Here is a 19,465-nt window from a genome sequence, read left to right as displayed (position 1 = left end):
TCAGGGCCCGTGTCTGTGACCTTGTGCATGCATGCTGTGCTGTCCGGAAAGGACTGGCCCTGTGGTCCCGAGGGGTGGTGGTGTGAACAGGCCACCCTCACACGGGCCTGCCTGTGGAAATACCTGCAGCATCTATGTGTGTCTGAGCCTTAACTTGTCTCTGCTTCCTTGGCTTTTCAAAGATCAAACAAGCCCAGGACGAGGAACGGCGGCAGCTGATGCAGCTTCGGGATATTCTGAAGTCAGCGTTACAGGTCGAACAGAAAGAGGTGAGGGGATTTAAGACTGGAGGATCCCCATTCCCCCGCCCCTCTGGGCTGAGGAATATGACTCTGTGTCTCCCAGGGGCTCACAGTCCCCTCTGGGACTGTGTCTATCAGCCTAAAATGTCTTTTGCTTTTTAAATTTTAGTTTTGTAAGGCCGTCTGTTTTAGGGTATTTGCTTCTAGGAACAGCGGCCACTGTGGGCCTGAGCGGCCAGGTGTGATTCCTTTCTTGCTCCAACGGATCCTGGGAGTTTCTCAGTTTGTCACATTTATACCCTAAGTTCTGTCCTCGGACTCTGTGATTTCCCTGTTCTGCTGTGTGTGAACTCTCCCCAGTATGAACTCTCCCCAGTGTGAACTCTCCCCGGTGTGAACTCTCCCCAGTGTGAACTCTCCCCGGTGTGAACTCTCCCCAGTATGAACTCTCCCCAGTGTGAACTCTCCCCGGTGTGAACTCTCCCCAGTGTGAACTCTCCCCAGTGTGAACTCTCCCCAGTGTGAACTCTCCCCAGTGTGAACTCTCCCAGTGTGAACTCTCCCCAGTGTGAACTCTCCACAGTGTGAACTCTCCCAGTGTGAACTCTTCCAGTGTGAACTCTCCCCAGTATGAACTCTCCCCGGTGTGAACTCTCCCCGGTGTGAACTCTCCCTGGTGTGAACTCTCCCCTGTGTGAACTCTCCCCAGTGTGAACTCTCCCAGTGTGAACTCCCCAGTGTGAACTCTCCCAGTGTGAGCTCTCCCCAGTGTGAACTCTCCCAGTGTGAGCTCTCCCAGTATGAACTCCCCAGTGTGAACTCTCCCAGTGTGAGCTCTCCCCAGTGTGAACTCTCCCAGTGTGAGCTCTCCCAGTATGAACTCTTCCCAATGTGAACTTTCCCCAGTGTGAACTCTCCCCGGTGTGAACTCTCCCCAGTGTGAACTCCTCCCCGGTGTGAACTCTCCCAGTGTGAACTCTCCCCTGTGTGAACTCTCCCAGTGTGAACTCTCCCAGTGTGAACTCTCCCCGGTGTGAACTCTCCCAGTGTGAACTCTCCCCGGTGTGAACTCCTCCCAGTGTGAACTCTCCCCACTGTGAACTCTCCCCAGTGTGAATTCTCCCCGGTGTGAACTACTCCCCAGTGTGAACTCTCCCCAGTGTGAACTCTCCCAGTGTGAACTCTCCCCGGTGTGAACTCTCCCTGGTGTGAACTCTCCCCGGTCTGTGGAGTAGGGACAGAGCAGGTTCCCTGAAAGCCCAGGACTGTTCTGTCTGTGAGGAGTTCAGCTGGTGTAGTGGCACATGCTTATAACCCCAGCACTCAGGGCGCTGAGGCAGGGGGAGCACCAGGAGTCTGAGGCCAGCTGGTGCTATGCAGTGAATTCCAGGCCAGACTGGACCGTGTTATGATGCCTTGTGTAAAAATCAAGTACAAGATGAGAAAGGAGCTGGTAAGAGGGTGGAGGGTGAAAGTGCCTGGTGCATAAGCCGGATGCCCGAGTTCAAGTCCCAGGTACGACCGTGGAAGGAAAAGCACCTGAAAACAGTTGTCATGGCTCCTGCATGCCCGCTCCGACAGGTGCGCGTCACACAAACACCAGTAATAGTAATAATAACAATAATAATAATAATAATAATAATAATTATTATTATTATTATTATTATTATTATAATGCCCGCTCTGACAGGTGCGCGTCACACAAACACCAGTAGTAGTAGTAATATTAATAATAATAGTAATAATAATGCCTACTCTTATAGATACATATCACACACTATTACTACTACTAGTAGTAATAATAATAATGCCCATTCTCACGGGTGCGTGTCTCACACTATTAACAACAACAATGCTCTTTTAAAGATAAGAGTTGGGGCTGGAGCGATAGCTCAGTGGTTAAGAGCACCGTCTGCTCTTCGGAAGTCCTGAGTTCGATTCCCTGCACCCACATGGTGGCTCACAACCATCTGTAATGAGATCTGATGCCCTCTTCTGGCCTGCAAATACACATAGAGCACTCAAGACATAAAACATTTTTTAAAAAAAAGATAAGAGTTAACTTTCTACATGACTCCACTCCAGTGGCAAACCACTGTGGTTCCTGTCCATCGTTTCCTAGGTATGGTGATATCTTTGTGTCCCCACACATCACCAAGGGATAGTAATGTGGCCTTTGGTATTATGAGTGACTTTGTCTCTAGGCCATTGTTGAGGTTTGCCCTGAGCTCACAGGCTCAAGTGATCCTCCTGCCTCAGCCTCTGAGTGGTGGGATATAACGGGAATTTAACGTAATTCCTCTTCCTTTTCAGTAGATTTAAATAACTACTTAACAAAGCCTAGTTCTTAGACTGTAACTGAATCTTGTTGTTTTTCTTCCCAAATGCACTTACCTTTTGTGACCGAAGTCTAGGAGAGTAAGTACCCAGGATTTTCACAAATTGCAGAGTTTCGCATGCTTCGTTCATAGATATTTCTTCATCTACCTTAATGGCTACTTTGTTTCAGCTCTTAACGTCTCCTCTATCACTGTAGTAGATGATTTTCCTAAAGAGACCGTAGAATCTGGATGCATAAGAAAATCCCTGTAGTTTACACTCCCCTCTCATCCTGTAAGCCCTTCTGGTCCACACCTTCCTCAGCAGGGTTGCCCCTGAGCATCTTCTCCAGAATTCTGCTTTGCAAGCGATTGCCCACAGCGTGGCGACCTTTCCTAGTCCAGAAAGTGCAAGCCTGTGATTGGAGAGCCTGAGCGCCCTGAAGCGGCTGCTCTCCAGAGCACTGGTGTGAATGGCGCAGAAGCCGGTTTTGTCTTGAGGAGGCCGTAACCCAGGAAGAAATGACCCGCAGTTGAAAATGCGGAGGCGTGGCTGGGTTGGCGGCCCTTGGGGTACAGAGACTGTGATGGGTCTGGCTGTGCAGAATTTGAGGTCCGAGGAAACTGGCCTCATGAGAGAGCTGTGACCGGCGGACGGTTCTGCAGAGGGAGCTTGGCGACCTGGTGGCTTTTTCCTGTGGTCTGGACTAACCAGCCCGTTGGCTCCAGTGGCACAGGGGGACAGGGGGGTGTCAGCCCAACCTCCTTTCTTTCCCTGGCTCTGTGACTCCCGTTAGGGCCAGGTTCTCCTCCACTCCCCTGGTTGTGAGGATGTCTCTTGCGGGGATTGCTTTTTGGTGCTGATGCTCTGTCCGTGTGCGGGGCAGTCTACAGACACAGTCGTGCCTAATTAACAAATGCCAAGAATTTGGATCTTCCATGTTTTTAAGTGATCTTTGTGCTGGGGGTTCTGTCTTTTCCCATAATATCTGGGCATGGCTGTGTTACTCAGTTTTGCTTTGGTTGGATTCTCCTCTAACTCAGAGGCTCAGGAAGCCGAGATGCTGGCTGGATTTCAGCAGCACTGTGACAATTCTGACTCTGCCTGTGTAATAGAGAATGACACCGTGCCTTTTTGGTTGGTAGGAGCGGTGGCTTCCTGCCTCCCTCTGTTAATCTCGCCTAGGTCAGTACTGAATGCCGTCATCAGTAGGTGGCTGCCAGCTGCCTTTCCCTACCACCCTGTGGCTGTACTTCCGTTTGGAGTCCCGGCCTTTCTCCTGGTGTTCCTCACACCTCCCTGGTTATATTGTCTCTTTCTGGAGAGGACACTTCTGGTGGATGGTTTCTATCATGAAGAACCTCAGACTTAGAGAAAATGTGAAAACTGAATGGTGAATACCGGTATCTGTGCCCCATGCTTGATTTTTTGGGGGGGACAGATCCTTTCTGCAGCTGGCCCTGGTTAGCACTCTCCTGTAACCCCAGCTTCTTGGGAGGTTGAAGGAGTAAGGATCCCAAGTTCAAGGCCTGCTTTGGCTTCAGAGCAAATTCAAGTCCATCCTGGACAAGATCATGAGAACATGCTTCAAAATAAGTTAGCCAAGCGTGGTGATACCTATCTAGGGAGACCCCCGTCTCCTCCATCACTGCGCGTGCCCCCCCACCCTGGAAAAAAAAAGGCGGCCAAGTGTGCAGCTCAGTAGTAGAGCACTTGCTAGCATGCACAAGGCTCAGGGTTCAATTCCTAATGCCCCCAGTGCCGCTGGATGCTGCCTGCGCTTTCTGTCAATCACTTTCATCTTCTATTTTCTACGTCCTGTGTACATCTCCATCTCCATGCACCCATCTCAGTGAGGTCCACAAGGGGTGGGCCTGCTGTGATGCCACTGATAATGAGAATTTAAATGTGGTCCTGCAGGATCTCTCTCTCTCTCTCTCTCTCTCTCTCTCTCTCTCTCTCTCTCTCTCTCTCTCTCTCCTCTCCCTCTCCCTCTCCCTCTCCCTCTCCCTCTCCCTCTCCCTCTCCCTCTCCCTCTCCCTCTCCCTCTCTCTAATCTCTGCCTCCCCTTTTCAAACGTCCCAGTCCAGTAGCCTGTGGTGGATCATGGCTTGTTAAGTCGCAGACTCTTTCTGACTCTGGTTTCTCCGTCTGGTCTTGTGACTTTATCACGCTCAGCACCAGCTCGCGCCTGGCCTCCGTGCCGGGTCCTGAGCAAGCCCGCCCTGGTCTTGTCTGCCGCGGTGGGAGGGGGACTTGCCCAGCACCTTCAGTCCTTGTTTCTCAAGCTGTGCACAAGCACACCAGAGTAAGGTGGGCGCCGCGCTCCCCGCTCTGGAGTAACGATCTGGAAGTGGGGTGAGAAGAGCAACTTGGGGTGCAGTGTGAGCGCTCTAATGGAGGTCTGCCAGTGGCCACAGAGTTTCTGAGCCAGGGCTTTTGGAAGATGGCTAGGAGATGTCCCAGTCTCAGCAAGGCTGGTTTCTGATTCGGGGCTAGGGTGCAGCAGAAATGCCCAGTCTTAGTCTCCACATCTGCCAGCATGAGGGAGGCAGGATCTAGGCCTCTCTGCCTCAGTCTCCCCCAAAACAGGAATAATGTTGCCCATTTCTGCAATTGTTAGGATAGCTGAGAGGTCGTTTCTGCCAGGTTCATTAACTCCATAAGCAGGAACCAATTCATTTGTTCAAGTACTGAGCCCCTAGATGCGGCAGCGAACCAGGGAGGCCGCGCTCCTCACCCCACTGCGCTCACACCCGGTGCCTGAGCCGTGACGGACAACTCTGCTGCTGTCCATCACTGCCAGACGTGTCCCGCCACACCTCGGTCCCCGCTGCCAGCCTCTTCTCTCCCTTACGTCTTGCTGTCTGGCCCAAGCCCTGTCGTCCTAGTTATGGGCCCGGGATGTTCTGGCCATTTGACTCCCCGATCACGAGGGCCTCCCGGCATCACTCACTTCTCATTCAGGCTGCCTTTTTCCGCAGTTACCCTGGCTGTCCCCACCCCCACCTTGGGATGGGAAAAGTCTCTGTGGGTCAGCCTGGCCTGAAATTCCTGGTCCTCTTAGCGCCCCCAGAGCCGGGATTACAGGTGTGTACCACTCCCAGCTCAGATGAGACTTCGATGGGTTTGGTTTTAGTCTCCCATGAAGAGTCGCTCAAATGAACTAGCAGTATTTCTCCTTTCTCCTCCACGGTGTTATCCCTCGAAGGGTGGAAAGCCAGCTTTGCAAGATGCCACAGTGTTACAGTTAAACAGTACTTCCCCCCAAAAGGATCCACCAGCCATTCGGTGCCCTCTGCATCCCACCCGACCCCCACCCCCCAGCTGCGTTTTTTTGCAGAAATTGATTGATTCGGAAGTTCCTGTGAAAGTGCAGAAGGACCCAGAGTGGTCAAAACAGTCATGAAAAGGAGCCAGGTTGGAGAACCCCCATATCCCGACTTCAGAACCGGCCACAGAGCTGTAACCATCAGCACTGTGGTGCTGTGTTGGAATGTGCATGGGTGTGTGGGACGGAATTGAGTTCAGACACGAGCCGTACGCTTCCGGTCAGTCGACTCTTCACCACGGTTGCCAGGACTGTGGGGAGAAGAGTGGCCTGGAGCCCGCTGTGTGTCCACCAGAAGTGGGGTGCATAACCTTAAATTAACTGCAAGCGGAACAAACACCGAAGAGTACGAGCTGGAGAGCTCTTCAGATGTGTTTATAAGTAGAACCATGGTCTTAAGTGAGGCGGTGGTTTCTTCGGTACGGCCCCTGAAGTTCACATTACCAAAATACTCCAAACTGGGAAGAGTCCACGTGGCCTGTGCTGTGACTCCAGCTGGCCGGTTCTGCTCAGTGCCTGCCTCTTCCTCCCTGTATGATGGCCACAGCGCATGCTCCGGTCTCTCCTGCCTTCTAGCGCCCTCGCCTTGAATCCCTCTCTCGTCCTTGCCTAGCTTCTCCCTTTACCTCTGAGAGACTCTCCCTTCAGGGTGCACCTTTGATCACCTCCATTCTTGGGTGTTTTTATTCTCTGTTCGGTTTGGATTATGTTGATTTTCATGCATTCCTTCCTTCATGGTCTGGGTGCTACCTTTGTTTCCCTGAGAATGATCAGCGGCGCTTGCCACCCGGAGGAGGCTGGCTTTAGTCTCCGATGACTTCCGCTGTGGCTTCGTGGACGGAGCTGTGGCACCAGAGCTGGCTTCTGCTCTGCCTTTACCCTGGCGTTCAGAGGCCCTGCCCCTTAAGCAAACCCCACAATATCACCGCATCTCTCGTTTCCTCTCTGCTGTGGATCCTCGCTTGGCGGAATCCACCGTAGACAGAAAAGGGCAGGTCTTAGCTCCCGCCTGGTTGTGAACTGTTTGTGGGCGTTTCACATCCCCAGTTAGTCCCTGCAGATCTGCCAGAATCCAGCACGGGCTGGTTGTTTCCTTCTACTCTCCATGTGGGATGGGGACCTGTCAGGACTGGGCAGTGGCCTGGGTTCTGGAGAATTCAGCTGCGCACATGGATGGCCTTCTCTGTGACTGTGGCACTCTTGGTCAGGGTTGGAGCAGTTAGGATCAGTGCCACCCACCTCGAGATTGACCAGGCAGGGAAGGGAGTATTTGACCAATGCTGTTGTGTGCAGGTGTTTACAGAGGTGACCACATCCCTCCTTAGCACATTTACACTCTTATGTTTGTTTCCCCCGTTGTCCAAGAAAGAAACTGAGGTTGAAAGGCCAGATGGCTTTGTTTCTCATTTCGTCCCGTTGCAAGCAGCGGTCCTTCCCGGCACTCCACAGAACGTTCTTGCCCAAGGCTTCACCATCACAGAATCTCCTACCCTTGCCAGGGTCCAAAATAAAATCGCTCACCTCCCAGGTGGCTCATTAAAGCCAGTTTAGAAGTGGTTTAGTTTGGGGGAGACAGAAAAGCTGGGATGGAATGGGGGCGGGGGTCATTCACAATTCCTTAGTGGGGGTTCTCTCTCTCTCTCTCTCTCTCTCTCTCTCTCTCTCTCTCTCTCTCTCTCTCTCTCTCTCTCGCTCTCTCGCTCTCTCTCTCGCTCTCTCTCTCTCTCTCTCTCTCTGTCTCTCTCTCTCTCTCTCTCTGATAAGAGGGGGGACTTTTATAGTAATAATAAACCATTTAGGCATATGTTTCTTTTTATGTAGTGCATTTTTAAAAACTGGGACTTAAACAAGATGCATTAAAAAGCAGTTTCTTGACCCAATTTTAGGACTCACAACTTCGCCAAAGTACAGCGTACAGCTTACATCAACCTCAGGGAAACAAGGAGCACGGCACGGAGCGGAACGGGAACCTGTACAAGAAGAGCGACGGGTAGGTGACCGGCCGCGAGGTGGGAATGTCTGCCGTTGGCGCCCGCGGTGCCGAGGGGGAATGTGTGCCCTCGCCTCCTGGGCTAGCGGCTCACCTCTCCCGATTTCCCCCTCTTCTCCTTAAGGATCAGAAAAGTGTGGCAGAAGAGGAAGTGTTCGGTTAAAAATGGCTTCCTGACCATATCCCACGGCACCGTGAGTATCTCTTGTCATCCCGAGTCTCTGCTTTGGGGGGGTGGGGGTCGCTGAAGCCTGTTCTGTGCCTGGTGCTGTGGTGAAGATGCATTCTGAAGTTTCCCCGTTAGGAAGCGCGGGCCCTCCTCGTTCGTGGGGTACCTGCAGCCTGGGTGCGCACTTCTGGTCACGTGTGACCTGGTTACCTCCCATGGATGGCTTCACCGAATCCAGGACAAACCGGCCACCCGGGCCACCTTTCTTTAGTAGCCTTTGACTTCCAGGAACTGTCGCACTTGCTGGCTTCAGCCTGGACACGCTCCTTCCGGAGACGTCCGCTGTCTTTAAAGGATGATCTTTCTAGTCATCAGAATTTTGGGAACCAGATTTTGGGGACTCCGTGTCTTCCTTACAGAAATTTTGTATGCGGTGTCCAACCCCAGTCACGTTTTTCTCCCTGTTGTCCTGTTTGTAAGAGCCCAGGCAACATCATGGAGACCCGCATGGGCTTGTGTGAGAGCAGAGTCACTGTCCAGTGTAGTTTCGGGGACCAGGAACTCCGGCACAGCCCTTTGTTCCCTCGCCCGGGTGATGGAGGCTGGTGAAACTGGTCTGGGTTGTCGAGGCCAAGTTGTTTGTCCTTTTGTTGAGCGTAAATGGTGTCTCCCGCGGCTGCACATGTATGTCGGTGGCGATAGCCTGAGCCTTCGTCTCGGTCTCCCTTTCCTCCGTCCTAGAGTCCCCTAAAGAGACGTAGTCGGGCAGAAGCACAGGTGGGCTTCTTGCATCCTGAGAAACTTAGCACTTTGGAGTAACCAAGAAAGCGTCACTTGAGGGATGTCACGGAAGCCAAGATGATGCTGTGGGAGTTCGGGGAAGGGATTGTCCCCTCACTTCCGATGAGTCCATTAAGGAGAAGACACGAGAACTGATTTGTACCAAGCGTTGACATGGTCTCTGCCACCTCTGCCCCGGGGACTGACTCTGTCTCTGGACTTGGGGGAGTAAAGATCATCCGCCTTCCCATAACCCTGCGGTTCGGATCTGGACATGCTCTTTCCATTTAGCGGGCGCACAGGAGTGAGGGGCCGATTGCTTTAGACTGCGAGACGCAAGCGCGTTCAACCATGCATCCTTTAGATGCAGGATGCCAGGCCAGGACGGCTGGGTTTCCCCAGCAAGGCTCATCTCACCCCTCTGAGGCTGGGTTTCCTTTCCGGTGTCCATTCGTCTGCTCTAGCTCTGGCCACTGCCTCGGTGCAGAAATCATTGCAGCGTCAGGCCATGCTTCCTTTCCTGCACTTAGGGCTCCCATGTCACAAGACATACTTTCTTTCTCGGGGTCCCTGAGGTGCAGGGCCTGCACTTAAACCAGCAACGGGGGAGCACAGGCCTGGTGATTCCTCGCTGGCAGGCGAGTTGGCTTTGAGTGACTTCCAGTGTTTTCTGGCTTCCTCTCCAAAGGCATGAAAACATTTCTTTAAATTTTGATGGGTTGCCCCAGTTTTGGAGCAGACAGGAGTTATAATTATCGTCACCAGGATGCTGCTGGTTCTCCTTACACAGTGTACATGTTTTTTTAAAGAGCTCTGTGCTTTGGGGTGAACCCTCTCTAGGAACCCCCACTTGGGGGAGGGGGGTAGGTACCGGGGAATGCACGGCATTCTCTGCCGTTAGCATCCACTTCCTGCTCTATCTGTAGGCCGGGCCCAGCTCAGCGTCCACCTGACTGCCTTGCAGGAGCCTGGGTAGCTTGCTTCTTGGTTTCCCTTCAGTTGCTAAGTGTCTTTTTCCCTCTCTCACTGTGTTTCGTTCTGTGTGCCCTGGCAGGGAGGGTCCTGAAGGGCCGACCCTCCATCTTCCCGCGCTGCCCAAGTGTTTGCCTGTTGTCGATGTGAACGATCTGAGTGGAGACTGGGAGATGCGTTATTTGACTTTGGCTTTTCAAGACGGCAGTGTGTGTGTGTGTGTGTGTGTGTGTGTGTGTGTGTGTGTGTGTGTGTGTGTATGCGTGTACATGTGTATGTGCGTGCGTGCGTGTGTTTGTGTGTGTGTGTATGCGTGTGTGGTGTGCATGTGTGTGTGTGTGTGTGTGTGTGTGTGTGTGTGTATGTGTGTGTGTAGCTTGCCCATGTGGCTAGCAGCTTCTGCCTGTACTTTATTACCACCATGAGCAAGGGACAGGTTTCCAAAGGTGGGTCTGAGGAAGTGGCCATCTAAGCAGCTCCTGGCACACAGCTGGGAATGGGCTCTGTTGGAATCAGAAGCTCCTGGGGTATGCTTGCCCAACCAGGAGAACAGGCCCTTCTGGAAGCAGGTGGCCTCTGGGAAGTGAAATTTGCTGTATTCTTCCTCCCACGGAGGCGGACAGGTCCCATCTAGGATGAGTACAGGGAGAGTCTGCACTGTATTGCCTCAGCAGGTTGTGTTTCTGAATTGGGAAGGTCATTCTTGGGGTTAGATGCTCTGATTAAGAGTCTCCTTGACCAAGTTCAGAGCGCTGCCAACACCAAGGCCGAGGGCTGCATTGTGCTGGAAGAGTTACCTGCTGCCTCTTAGGGGGCCCAGCATTTTAGTGTGTGTGTGTGTGTGTGTGTGTGTGTGTGTGTGTGTGTGTGTGTGTGTATGTATGTATGTATGTGTGTATGTATGTATGTGTGTGTGTGTATGTAATCTGTCTGTTTCTGCCTCCTGAGTGCTGGAATTAAAAGTGTGTGCCACCACACCTGGCCAGCCCAGCATTTAAAAAAGTATTGTTATTCACTCGGAAGGAAGAGTACAAGTTTGTGTTTTAAAGGTGTCTTAAGGATTGGAGACACAGGGTAGTGGTAAAGTGCTTGTCTTACATGCATGAGGCCCTAGGTTAAATCTGTATGTCTTCGATCAGTCAACCAACCACTCAATCAATGGCTTTTAAAAGCCTGGGACACTTAGTAGAAAGTAGAATGGCCAGGTCACTTGGAAGGATCACCATAGCCTCTACCCTCAGCCTGCATGCTCTGAGGCTGGTAGGAGCCTCCCGATTGCTAAAGTCGCCCTGTTTACCCCGGGCTGCCTAGGGAAGGAGGCCAGTGCTGCTCTCCACTAAAGTGAATCATGACTTTGTGTTTTCAAAATGGCAGCCGGGGTGCGTGCATGCATGTGTAGAACTTTCTGTGTAAGTTTTCCTCACAGCTCTGTTGGTCGCTAATCATCCGAATGAGCCAATAGCAAGCGGTTATTGAAGTGAGACCCGCCAGAGCTGGAGGTGCCCAAGATTGCCCGCCGAGTGTCTGCAGGTCCCTCTTGGCTGCCATCTTTACTAGGGAGCCTTCCAGCCTTGAGTTCCTAGTCCAGGCGCAGGCCCTGGGTCTTTCCCTGTACTTGGCTTTCGTTTGCTGTGGAGTGAGAGTTTGTCTTTGGGGATAATTGCGAAGGTGACGAGGGACAGAGCCACAGCAGGGAAGGGAGGTGACAGAGGTGGGGGTGGGGGGTGGGGAGGAGAGGAAACATAATCTCACTCGTGGCTCTCACTGCATATCCCGGTAGCAGCCATGGTTAGCTGCATAACATGGTGCATGATCGAGCCAGCTGCAGCTGCATGGATGCGGTAGATCACCTCCAGGCCCGATCCCATACCGAGTTGCTAAATAAAAGCAGTTATAGTTGTTGGTGGAGGGAGAATCAGTCTGCATTGAGAATGTGGCCACTGGTAGGTTTCCCATGTTCCCGTGGATGACCCCAAACCTGTGCACCTATGAATTTTATGTGTATGGATATGTTGACCGCGTGTATGTATGTGTAATGTGTGTGCCTGGTGCCCATGGAGGCCAGAAGAGGGGCATCAGGTCCCCTGGAACTGGAGTTACAATCTGGGCCACCCAGTGTGGGTGATGGGACCCCGATCTGAGGTCCCCTGTGAGAGCAACAAGCATTCTTAGTGGCTGAAGCCTCTCTCCAGTCCCCTGCCCTCTGCCCTTGGAGACTGACAAAACATGCTGTGGTCATCTGAATGTGGAATGTGTTCTGTGAAACAGACAGCACAGACAAACGCTGGTTGGTGTTTAGGATTGTGGACATTACCTGCTCTCGTTTTAGATAGTTAAAAACAGACAGTCTGACGCACAGACACTCACACCCTTTTATGTGCACGTGCTGAATGACTTCTCCTGGAAGGAAAGTTTCCACTTAGGAAAAATACTTTGAAATGCTCAAGAAATTAAGCTGGGTGGTTGCTCAAGCCACCCAACCACGCCTCTGTGTCACCTCCAGGGGTCAGAATCCAGTGTTAGCCCTGGAGCAGGGCCCCGCTCTTTCCCTTGTCCAGATGGGGTGGATAGACCCCGGTGTGTGCCCTGGCAGAGAGGGCCCGACCCAAGGAACGCCCCACATGCCTCTGTGTGTCCCGTCCCTGAAACCCTTCTGTAAACTAGTCAGAGTCTTCTCTTGATGGCTGTCTCTCACTTCCCACTCATCTTGTGTTTTTCATTTGTTTTAAACAGGCCAACCGGCCACCGGCCAAACTCAACCTGCTGACCTGCCAGGTGAAAACCAACCCCGAGGAGAAGAAGTGTTTCGACCTCATCTCACGTAAGGTTCTTTGTCAGACCGTGCAGGGCTTATTTTACATGTCTCTGGAGAATCAGCCTGTTGAGGAATTGGTCTGAAGGTGGGCGAGGCAGAGGATTATGAGTTCGAGGCGGCCCGTCTGGTGTGTATGGTGCGACTCTGTTTTCCAGTGACCCGCCTCTTGGGTTTCCAGCGGTGACTAGTGGCTTGCCAGGACTTTGGGTTAGGATTGGCCCTTGAGGAGAGCCCTGCTCCATCTGCTCTGTACACGGAGACCCACGTTCTCCACCCTGAGCCTCGGCTCCCCGTTGGTAAACAAACAGATTGTGTTTAGAGGAATCTCGGTCCTGAAATCTCTTCACTTGCCTTTTTTTTCAAATGACGATTTTGCTGAATGGGACTTCTATCATTTATGCGTGTGATTTTTAAAGTGTCATGAATGGAGGCCAGTGGGGTGGCTCAGTGGTCAGAAGACCCTTGGCTGCCATGCCTGACAACCTGTCTTCTGTTCCTGGATCCCACATGGTAGAAGGAGTGGATCTATTCCCGCAGGCTGTCCCTGACCTACACACATGCACCACGGCGCCCAGAAGACCCCTCTACCCAAAACATAAACAAATGCAGTGAGGTTTTTTTTTAAATGCTCCGAACAGAAACGATCAGGTCTTCAATAAAGCCCTTGAACTTTAGTGATTTTTTTTTCCCTTTCGTTTTTTTTTTTTAAGTGGTTTATTTTTCCCGCTACAGAATTTGTCTTTTTGCTCCTGTGTGTTTCTCTTCTGTGGTGTGCACAAAAGAGCTGCTGCCGCAGAACCAGCAATTACAGCAAATGTTTACTCAGAGCCTTCCAAAAACGGGAAAGGGGCTCATGATGTCCCAAGGAAAATCTGATAAATCGGTTTTGTCCTCGGTCATTGTGCGTGGCGTGATTACAGCTCAGGGAAGGGTGGGCGGTGCAGTCTCCGGCTGAAGTGGTGCCCCCCCCCCCCAGCAGTCCGGCACAGCGGCTGAGTTTCCATAAAGCACTGGCCTGAGGGGCAGAGGCAGGTGGCGAGCCCGTCCTCCTTAGCACCCTGTCCTGCGATCTGATTCACCCTGACCACACTACTGAGACCTTGGAGCCAGCGCGATGTGATTTAACACACACAGCAAATCAAGAAGTGTGGCCGTGCTGTCTCCACTGGCTGCCTGGCTCGTGATCCGGTTTCCTTTTGTAGACCAACTGCCCTGACCGGCAAGGAGGGCTGAGCCGTGTGATGTGGGAAACATCCGGGGACTGCTGGTCATTTATGCCGGTCTGGGGAGATTACTTGATGGGTTAGAGCACTGGCTGGGGAAGCTGTGGCCATGTGTGTGCCTCTAACCCCAGCTCTGCTGAGTAGGGTAGAGGCAGGAGGATCGCCGGGGCTTGCTGGCCACTAGGGTAGCTCCAAGGTGAGTGAAAGAGCCTGTCTTAAGGGAAGGAAGCAGAAAATGACAGTGGGATACCTCCTCTGACTTCTACACACACACACACACACACACACACACACACACACACACACACACACACACCCGGGGTGGGGGGGGGGGACACGGGGTGTTATGCTACTTCAAGCTCCCTGCCCCCTCAGTCTGGTGGGTTCCCCGTGTAGCAACGCTTCCTCTCAGAATCACGTGTACAAGGTAAAAGGCTGGGCCTTGGCGACAGTTTAAAATGCGATCACCGCTGGGCCACCTGCCTCTACACAGCCTCCAAAGCCCGAGTTAAAGGAAGGAAACTTGGTGATGTCACTAGATGCCTGCTGGCGGCTGGAGAAGAGGGGTTTGCGACCCTTTACCTCTAAAAAAAAAAAAAGTAGCCTGTGAAGAAGCTGGCTGTTACCCTGCGTGTAAGATTCTCTTGGTAGCTGGCTGAGCTCGGGGGCGGAGCCTTGGGCATCACACCAATGTGGGTGCAGCACCTCCACCCCCCAACGGTCACCTTCAGCATGACCGATGGGTCCCCAGCAAACAGTGAGGAGCTGAAGCAGTCTCTGCAGAACCTTCCTTCCTCCTGAGTGCCTTTGGTACCAGGAGGCATGCGCATAGGGTAGGTGTGAATTGTTGCATCCTGAGGATGTGGGAGAAGCGGCTAGTGTGTGAGTCTGGTTATACCCCCTCCCCTCCCCCAGCAGTGCTGCAGACAGACCTCACCAAGACCCAGCTGTTGACTTCTGCCCTTCTCATGCTCGGGAATAACCCCCACCCACCGAGAGGGCACAGCCTGAGTTGCTCTGTGAATCTGGCTGCGGGCACCGTTGGCTGTGGTGCCATTGCAGAGCCTTAGTGGTGTTGAAAACCTGTCCCACCCACTTCCTCGGCTTGCTCCTCAAGGGGCAAAGTTAATACCAGCCCTGCCCGGTTTTCAGCTCAGCAGATAAGATTTTCAAAATGCCCGATTGCTCTAGGAGTGTCGCTTGACGTGGGAACGCTTTACGTGGGGCGGCCGGGCCTTGAGTTTGTGTAGAGACGTGTAGAAGTTATCAGGGGACATACACTAGTGGCTGTTGACCTGAGAAGGTGAGGGGGGACCTGGTTCAGCACCCCGGTCTTCCCTCTGCCTTCTCTGCCCCCTGACTAGGGGAGCAAATGCCATCAAGTGCCCTTGAGCTCGACAATGCTGAGTCGTTGGGAAATCAAAGGTGAACCCAAGGCCAGCCTGGGAGACAGCAGGGCAGCGAGGGTCTAGCTGTACCCCAGGAGTCCCCCTCCCCCCTTATTCTCACCCATCGTGAAATCCGCTCAGAGGATAACACACTGAGCTACTACGTGTAAGACGGTTACCTTCCCCTCCCAAAGGGGGCTCCCCGTTATGATCAAGAGGGCCATGGGAATGCGCCCCTCGAGGGGGATTTGTCTGCCATCAAGCCAACCCTTTGGGAACTTGTCCAGTCTTGTACCCTCAGCCTGACTTCCCTTCTGGAAACCCAAGTCCTGAGCCATTGTCCTTGGCCACACAGGCACCCTAGGAAGGGTGGTGGTTAGAATAATGAGATAACTTGGCCAGTCTCCCGAGTGGGATGGAGCTCGGAGATTCCCTGGTGGCTTGCCTTTCTACAGCTCCACATGCTTCTCTTGTGGCAGAAGCTCGTGGAACCTCCCTGTCTTCGGTGGATCTCCAGAGAGCCCGCAGGGAGAGCATTATGTGGACATTGTCCCTCGGAATAGCCTCCCACTTCCCCAGTTCCCGGTCTGAACACCGGCAGCATTAGCCAGCCATCAACCCAAGCCGCACCCGACCTGGCTGTGAAGGAGCTGAGTGTGGGCACAGGGCCCCGGCATGCCCTCCAGGCACAGCTTCCCGAGAACTCCGAGGTGCACTTGGCAAGCTCCCAGCTCGAGCTGTGGACCTGCCCCTCTGGCCCTCTTCCTAGGAGGCTGGGCTGGGCTGGGAAGTGCCCGGGAGTAGGAGGAAGTGGTCACGACTCTTTTCTCACTTCAGTAGGGTGCAGTCCAGTGTTGGTCTAACTTGAAGTCGTTCTCTTGGCCTCTGCTCCTCTCTTCAGTGGCAGATGGGACATAGAACAGCGTCGTTCCGCTCACCTTGGCATTGACAGTTTAAAGAAACAAACAGAAACCGAAAGCTAAACCGCCACTTGGACCCTCTGCTCCAGACCTCACTTGTGTCTGCTCTTGACGCCTCTCGATCCTTGGCCACCATCCAGACAGCTCATCCAGGCCCTCCTAAGTCAAGGACTGGAAACTACATTGAAGAGCTGTGTCCACTCGTTAAAGTTTTAAGAAACATTTGTGTGTGTGTGTGTGTGTGTGTGTGTGTGTGTGTGTGTGTGTGTGTGTGGATATTAATCAGCCAGTATGTATTACTAGAGAAATCCACATTGAGGAAGGACCCAGGCATAGTACTGTGAAATCCTACTGAAATTGCACCGTTTTTCTACTCACATCCTTGGCCTGGTCCTACGGTCCCCTCCAGGCCCTCAGGTTGCATTTAGATCTTAATTAATCTTGGCCCCCAGGGGTCTGGTTTCTACAGTCTTGCCTTGTCTGTGTTGACCTTTGTATGTTTTGAAGACTGCTGCTGTCTAGTTTTGTTGTGAAATGTCTATCAAGTTAGGTTTCTCCTGTGTTATCAGAACTTAACCGAGATTGTACATTTTCGGCAAGAGTATCACAGAAGTGGAGCTGTCCCCTCAGGCCCCCCCCCCACTGTGCACCCAGGGATCGCAGCTCCCCCCCCTCCCCCCAGAACACTTGTAAATCACTGCAAACACCTGCTGCGCCGCTGTGACAATTCCTGCCAGACCATTATCTAACCGTGTCCTATTGGGTTCGCTGTGCTTATGACACAGAACTCTCAGGGTGTGGTATTCTTAGAATGTCTGATGATACAGTATCAGTCCTTTTCTAAGGAAGCCAGAAAATGTCTAAGGTAGCGTTTTTTTCAGAAAAGGCTCTTGTTCGCCAGGCAAATGGTCCGCTTCTTTCATCTTATCGCTCGGGAAGCATGGGTAGGCAGATCCGCGGGAGTTCAAAGCTAGCCTGGCCTCTCCATCGGAGACCCTGCCTCAAAAAGTAGGAGGGGGGTGGAGGGGGAGAGGCACTAATCAAAGGACTGTAACAGTTCCTTGGGGTGGGAGGGGGTGGCTGTAATGAGGGTAAGAGTTGTTGGAAGCTTGGTTTCTATTAAATATCTTCACATCGCAGGAAGCTGCGTGTTTTAGACTAGAGTGGGCAGGTTGGTTAATTTGCAGTATAAAGTCACAATGACCGAAGCACTGGCACACCCCCACTCGTGTGTATACACACACACACACACACACACACACACACACACACACACACACCGGCAGGACCGCTCGGCTTTATACATCAATATGGCGCAGAGCTGGGCCTCGAAGTAATGAGTCTCCCCCTTGCTGTTGCAGACGACAGGACGTACCACTTCCAGGCGGAGGACGAGCAGGAATGTCAGATGTGAGCACCGTGGGCGGGGCCGGGAGCAGGGGTGGCCGTGAGTGGGTGTGCTCTCCCAGCCGACACCCGAGCTGTGGCTGCTGTCTGTCCAGATGGATGTCTGTGCTGCAGAACAGCAAGGAAGAGGCTCTGAACAACGCGTTTAAGGGCGACGACGCCACGGGAGAGAACAACATCGTCCAAGAGCTGACCAAAGAGATCATCTCGGAGGTGCAGAGGATGACGGGCAATGACGTGTGCTGCGACTGTGGGGCACCAGGTGACCCGGGGGACCCCCCCCCCTCCAACCCCAGCTCTAGGGCATTCAGATTCCAGAGACGCCGAGAACCCGCCCATTGATTTGTTTTTTTTTTCTAAACTGTCATTTCAAACGTGAAATCCGCGCAGCTCTGTCTGAACTCATCCCGTTACACACATGCTCAGTGAACTGTGTGCAGAGCACAGTGGGCCGCAGGGGTGGGAGGTGCTGGGCTGCTGGCCCGGGGCAGGACCCTGCAAAGGCCGCCTGCCTGGTGGAGATGAAAAGATTACGGTGCCTTTTGAGTGGTGGGGAGACTGAAGGGCACAGTGGGGGTGAGCGGAAGGGTGAGCAGAAGGTCCCCCGTCTTACTGGCTCTCAGAGGCTGTGAGGTGCAGCCGGGACTCTTGCCGAGGACTTACTCCATCTTCTCCGTCCTCCCTAGAGGACCGTCTGAAGTCCCTCTCAGGCACACTCTGGCTCTGTGACCCAGGGAGAGCGCCATAGACTGTCACACGGCTGTAAAATGAGTGATGGGTCCCTAGCGTCCGTCACGTCCTGTGTTGGCATTTTGATATAATTTATCAGAGGTTCATGTGAAGGCATATAATAGCTTTATGGATATTAACAACCAGATTTTTTTTTAATTTTGTTTATTTATATTTTATATATGAGTGCTCTGCATGTATCCCTTCATGCCAAAAGAGAGCATCAGGTCCTATTACAGATGGTTGTGAGCCACCATGTGGGTGCTGGGAATTGAACTCAGGACCTCTGGAAGAGCAGCCAGTGTTCTTAACTGCTGAGCCATCTCTCCAGCCCAATAACCAGAATTTTAAGGCTTGATGAATCGACACTTTAATTAAGATAGGAGAGGGCTGGGGAGTTAGGATGGACACAGTCGCCTTTCTGAATGCTCGGTAAAAACCGGGAAAAGTGGCTTTCTGTTCACCTAGTTCTGGGACAGTTCCTATTAAAAGTACAGCCACAATAGAGTGGAACCAGTAAGTCGGTTCTCGTTTTCCTGAGTTTCTGTTTGGCCTTGGATCTGTTAGAAACCTCTGTGTGACAGGAGCAGGTATGGAGTAAGAGTGTGCTCTTTCCTGAGAAAGGATAAGAACAGTGACGTAGTCAGAAGCTTAGACCATCTTCATAAGGAAACGTTGCTGTAAAATGCTAAGAGCACACAGCTGGCCTGGAATGTGCTGTGTTATCTGAACGTGCACTGTCCCCAAAAGCAAGACGCACACACCCGCAAACGTGGGTGCTAGTAATAATCACTATTGCAGATACAGTGTGTGTGTGTGTGTGTGTGTGTGTGTGTGTGTGTGTGTGTGTGTGTGTGTGTGTGTGTGGTTTTTACGTACAAGTAAAAACCTTAGATGTGTTAGGTAAACACTGTTCCACTGAGCTAAAGTCCATAGCCCACGGTATTATTTTTTTCAAGATTTATTCGTTTGTTTTACTTGGAGCTGTGTGTGTGAGTCTGGGTGAGTTTATGTGGACCACATGTGTGTAATGCCCATAGAGGCCAGAAGAGGCCATCAGATCCTGTGGAATTGGAGTTACAGGTGGTTTTAAGTAGTCACATGGGTGCTGGGAACAGAATTCAGGTCCTCTGTAAGAGCAGCAGGTGCTCTTACCACTGAGCCATCCCTCCAGCCCCTC

At 52.4% G+C, this 19,465-nt stretch overlaps 1 protein-coding gene across 11 annotated transcripts in view; it reads left to right on the top strand.

Moving 5' to 3' along the window:
- Nucleotides 1-19,465, top strand: part of Asap2 (ArfGAP with SH3 domain, ankyrin repeat and PH domain 2) — a 161,978-nt gene that overhangs the window by 101,468 nt on the left and 41,045 nt on the right. For all 11 annotated transcript variants that reach the window (XM_076559249.1, XM_076559248.1, XM_076559254.1 and 8 more), the window contains exons 9-14: nucleotides 183-269; nucleotides 7,779-7,882; nucleotides 8,007-8,076; nucleotides 12,537-12,624; nucleotides 17,511-17,559; nucleotides 17,652-17,818. In XM_076559249.1, the coding sequence (XP_076415364.1) occupies nucleotides 183-269; nucleotides 7,779-7,882; nucleotides 8,007-8,076; nucleotides 12,537-12,624; nucleotides 17,511-17,559; nucleotides 17,652-17,818 (565 nt within the window). The remainder of the gene's footprint in view (nucleotides 1-182; nucleotides 270-7,778; nucleotides 7,883-8,006; nucleotides 8,077-12,536; nucleotides 12,625-17,510; nucleotides 17,560-17,651; nucleotides 17,819-19,465) is intronic.

Source organism: Peromyscus maniculatus, chromosome 22 (genome assembly GCF_049852395.1).
Source record: "Peromyscus maniculatus bairdii isolate BWxNUB_F1_BW_parent chromosome 22, HU_Pman_BW_mat_3.1, whole genome shotgun sequence".
Taxonomy (NCBI): domain Eukaryota; kingdom Metazoa; phylum Chordata; class Mammalia; order Rodentia; family Cricetidae; genus Peromyscus; species Peromyscus maniculatus.
Note: the sequence above shows the minus strand (reverse complement) of the source record. Positions and strands in the feature narration are given on the sequence as shown.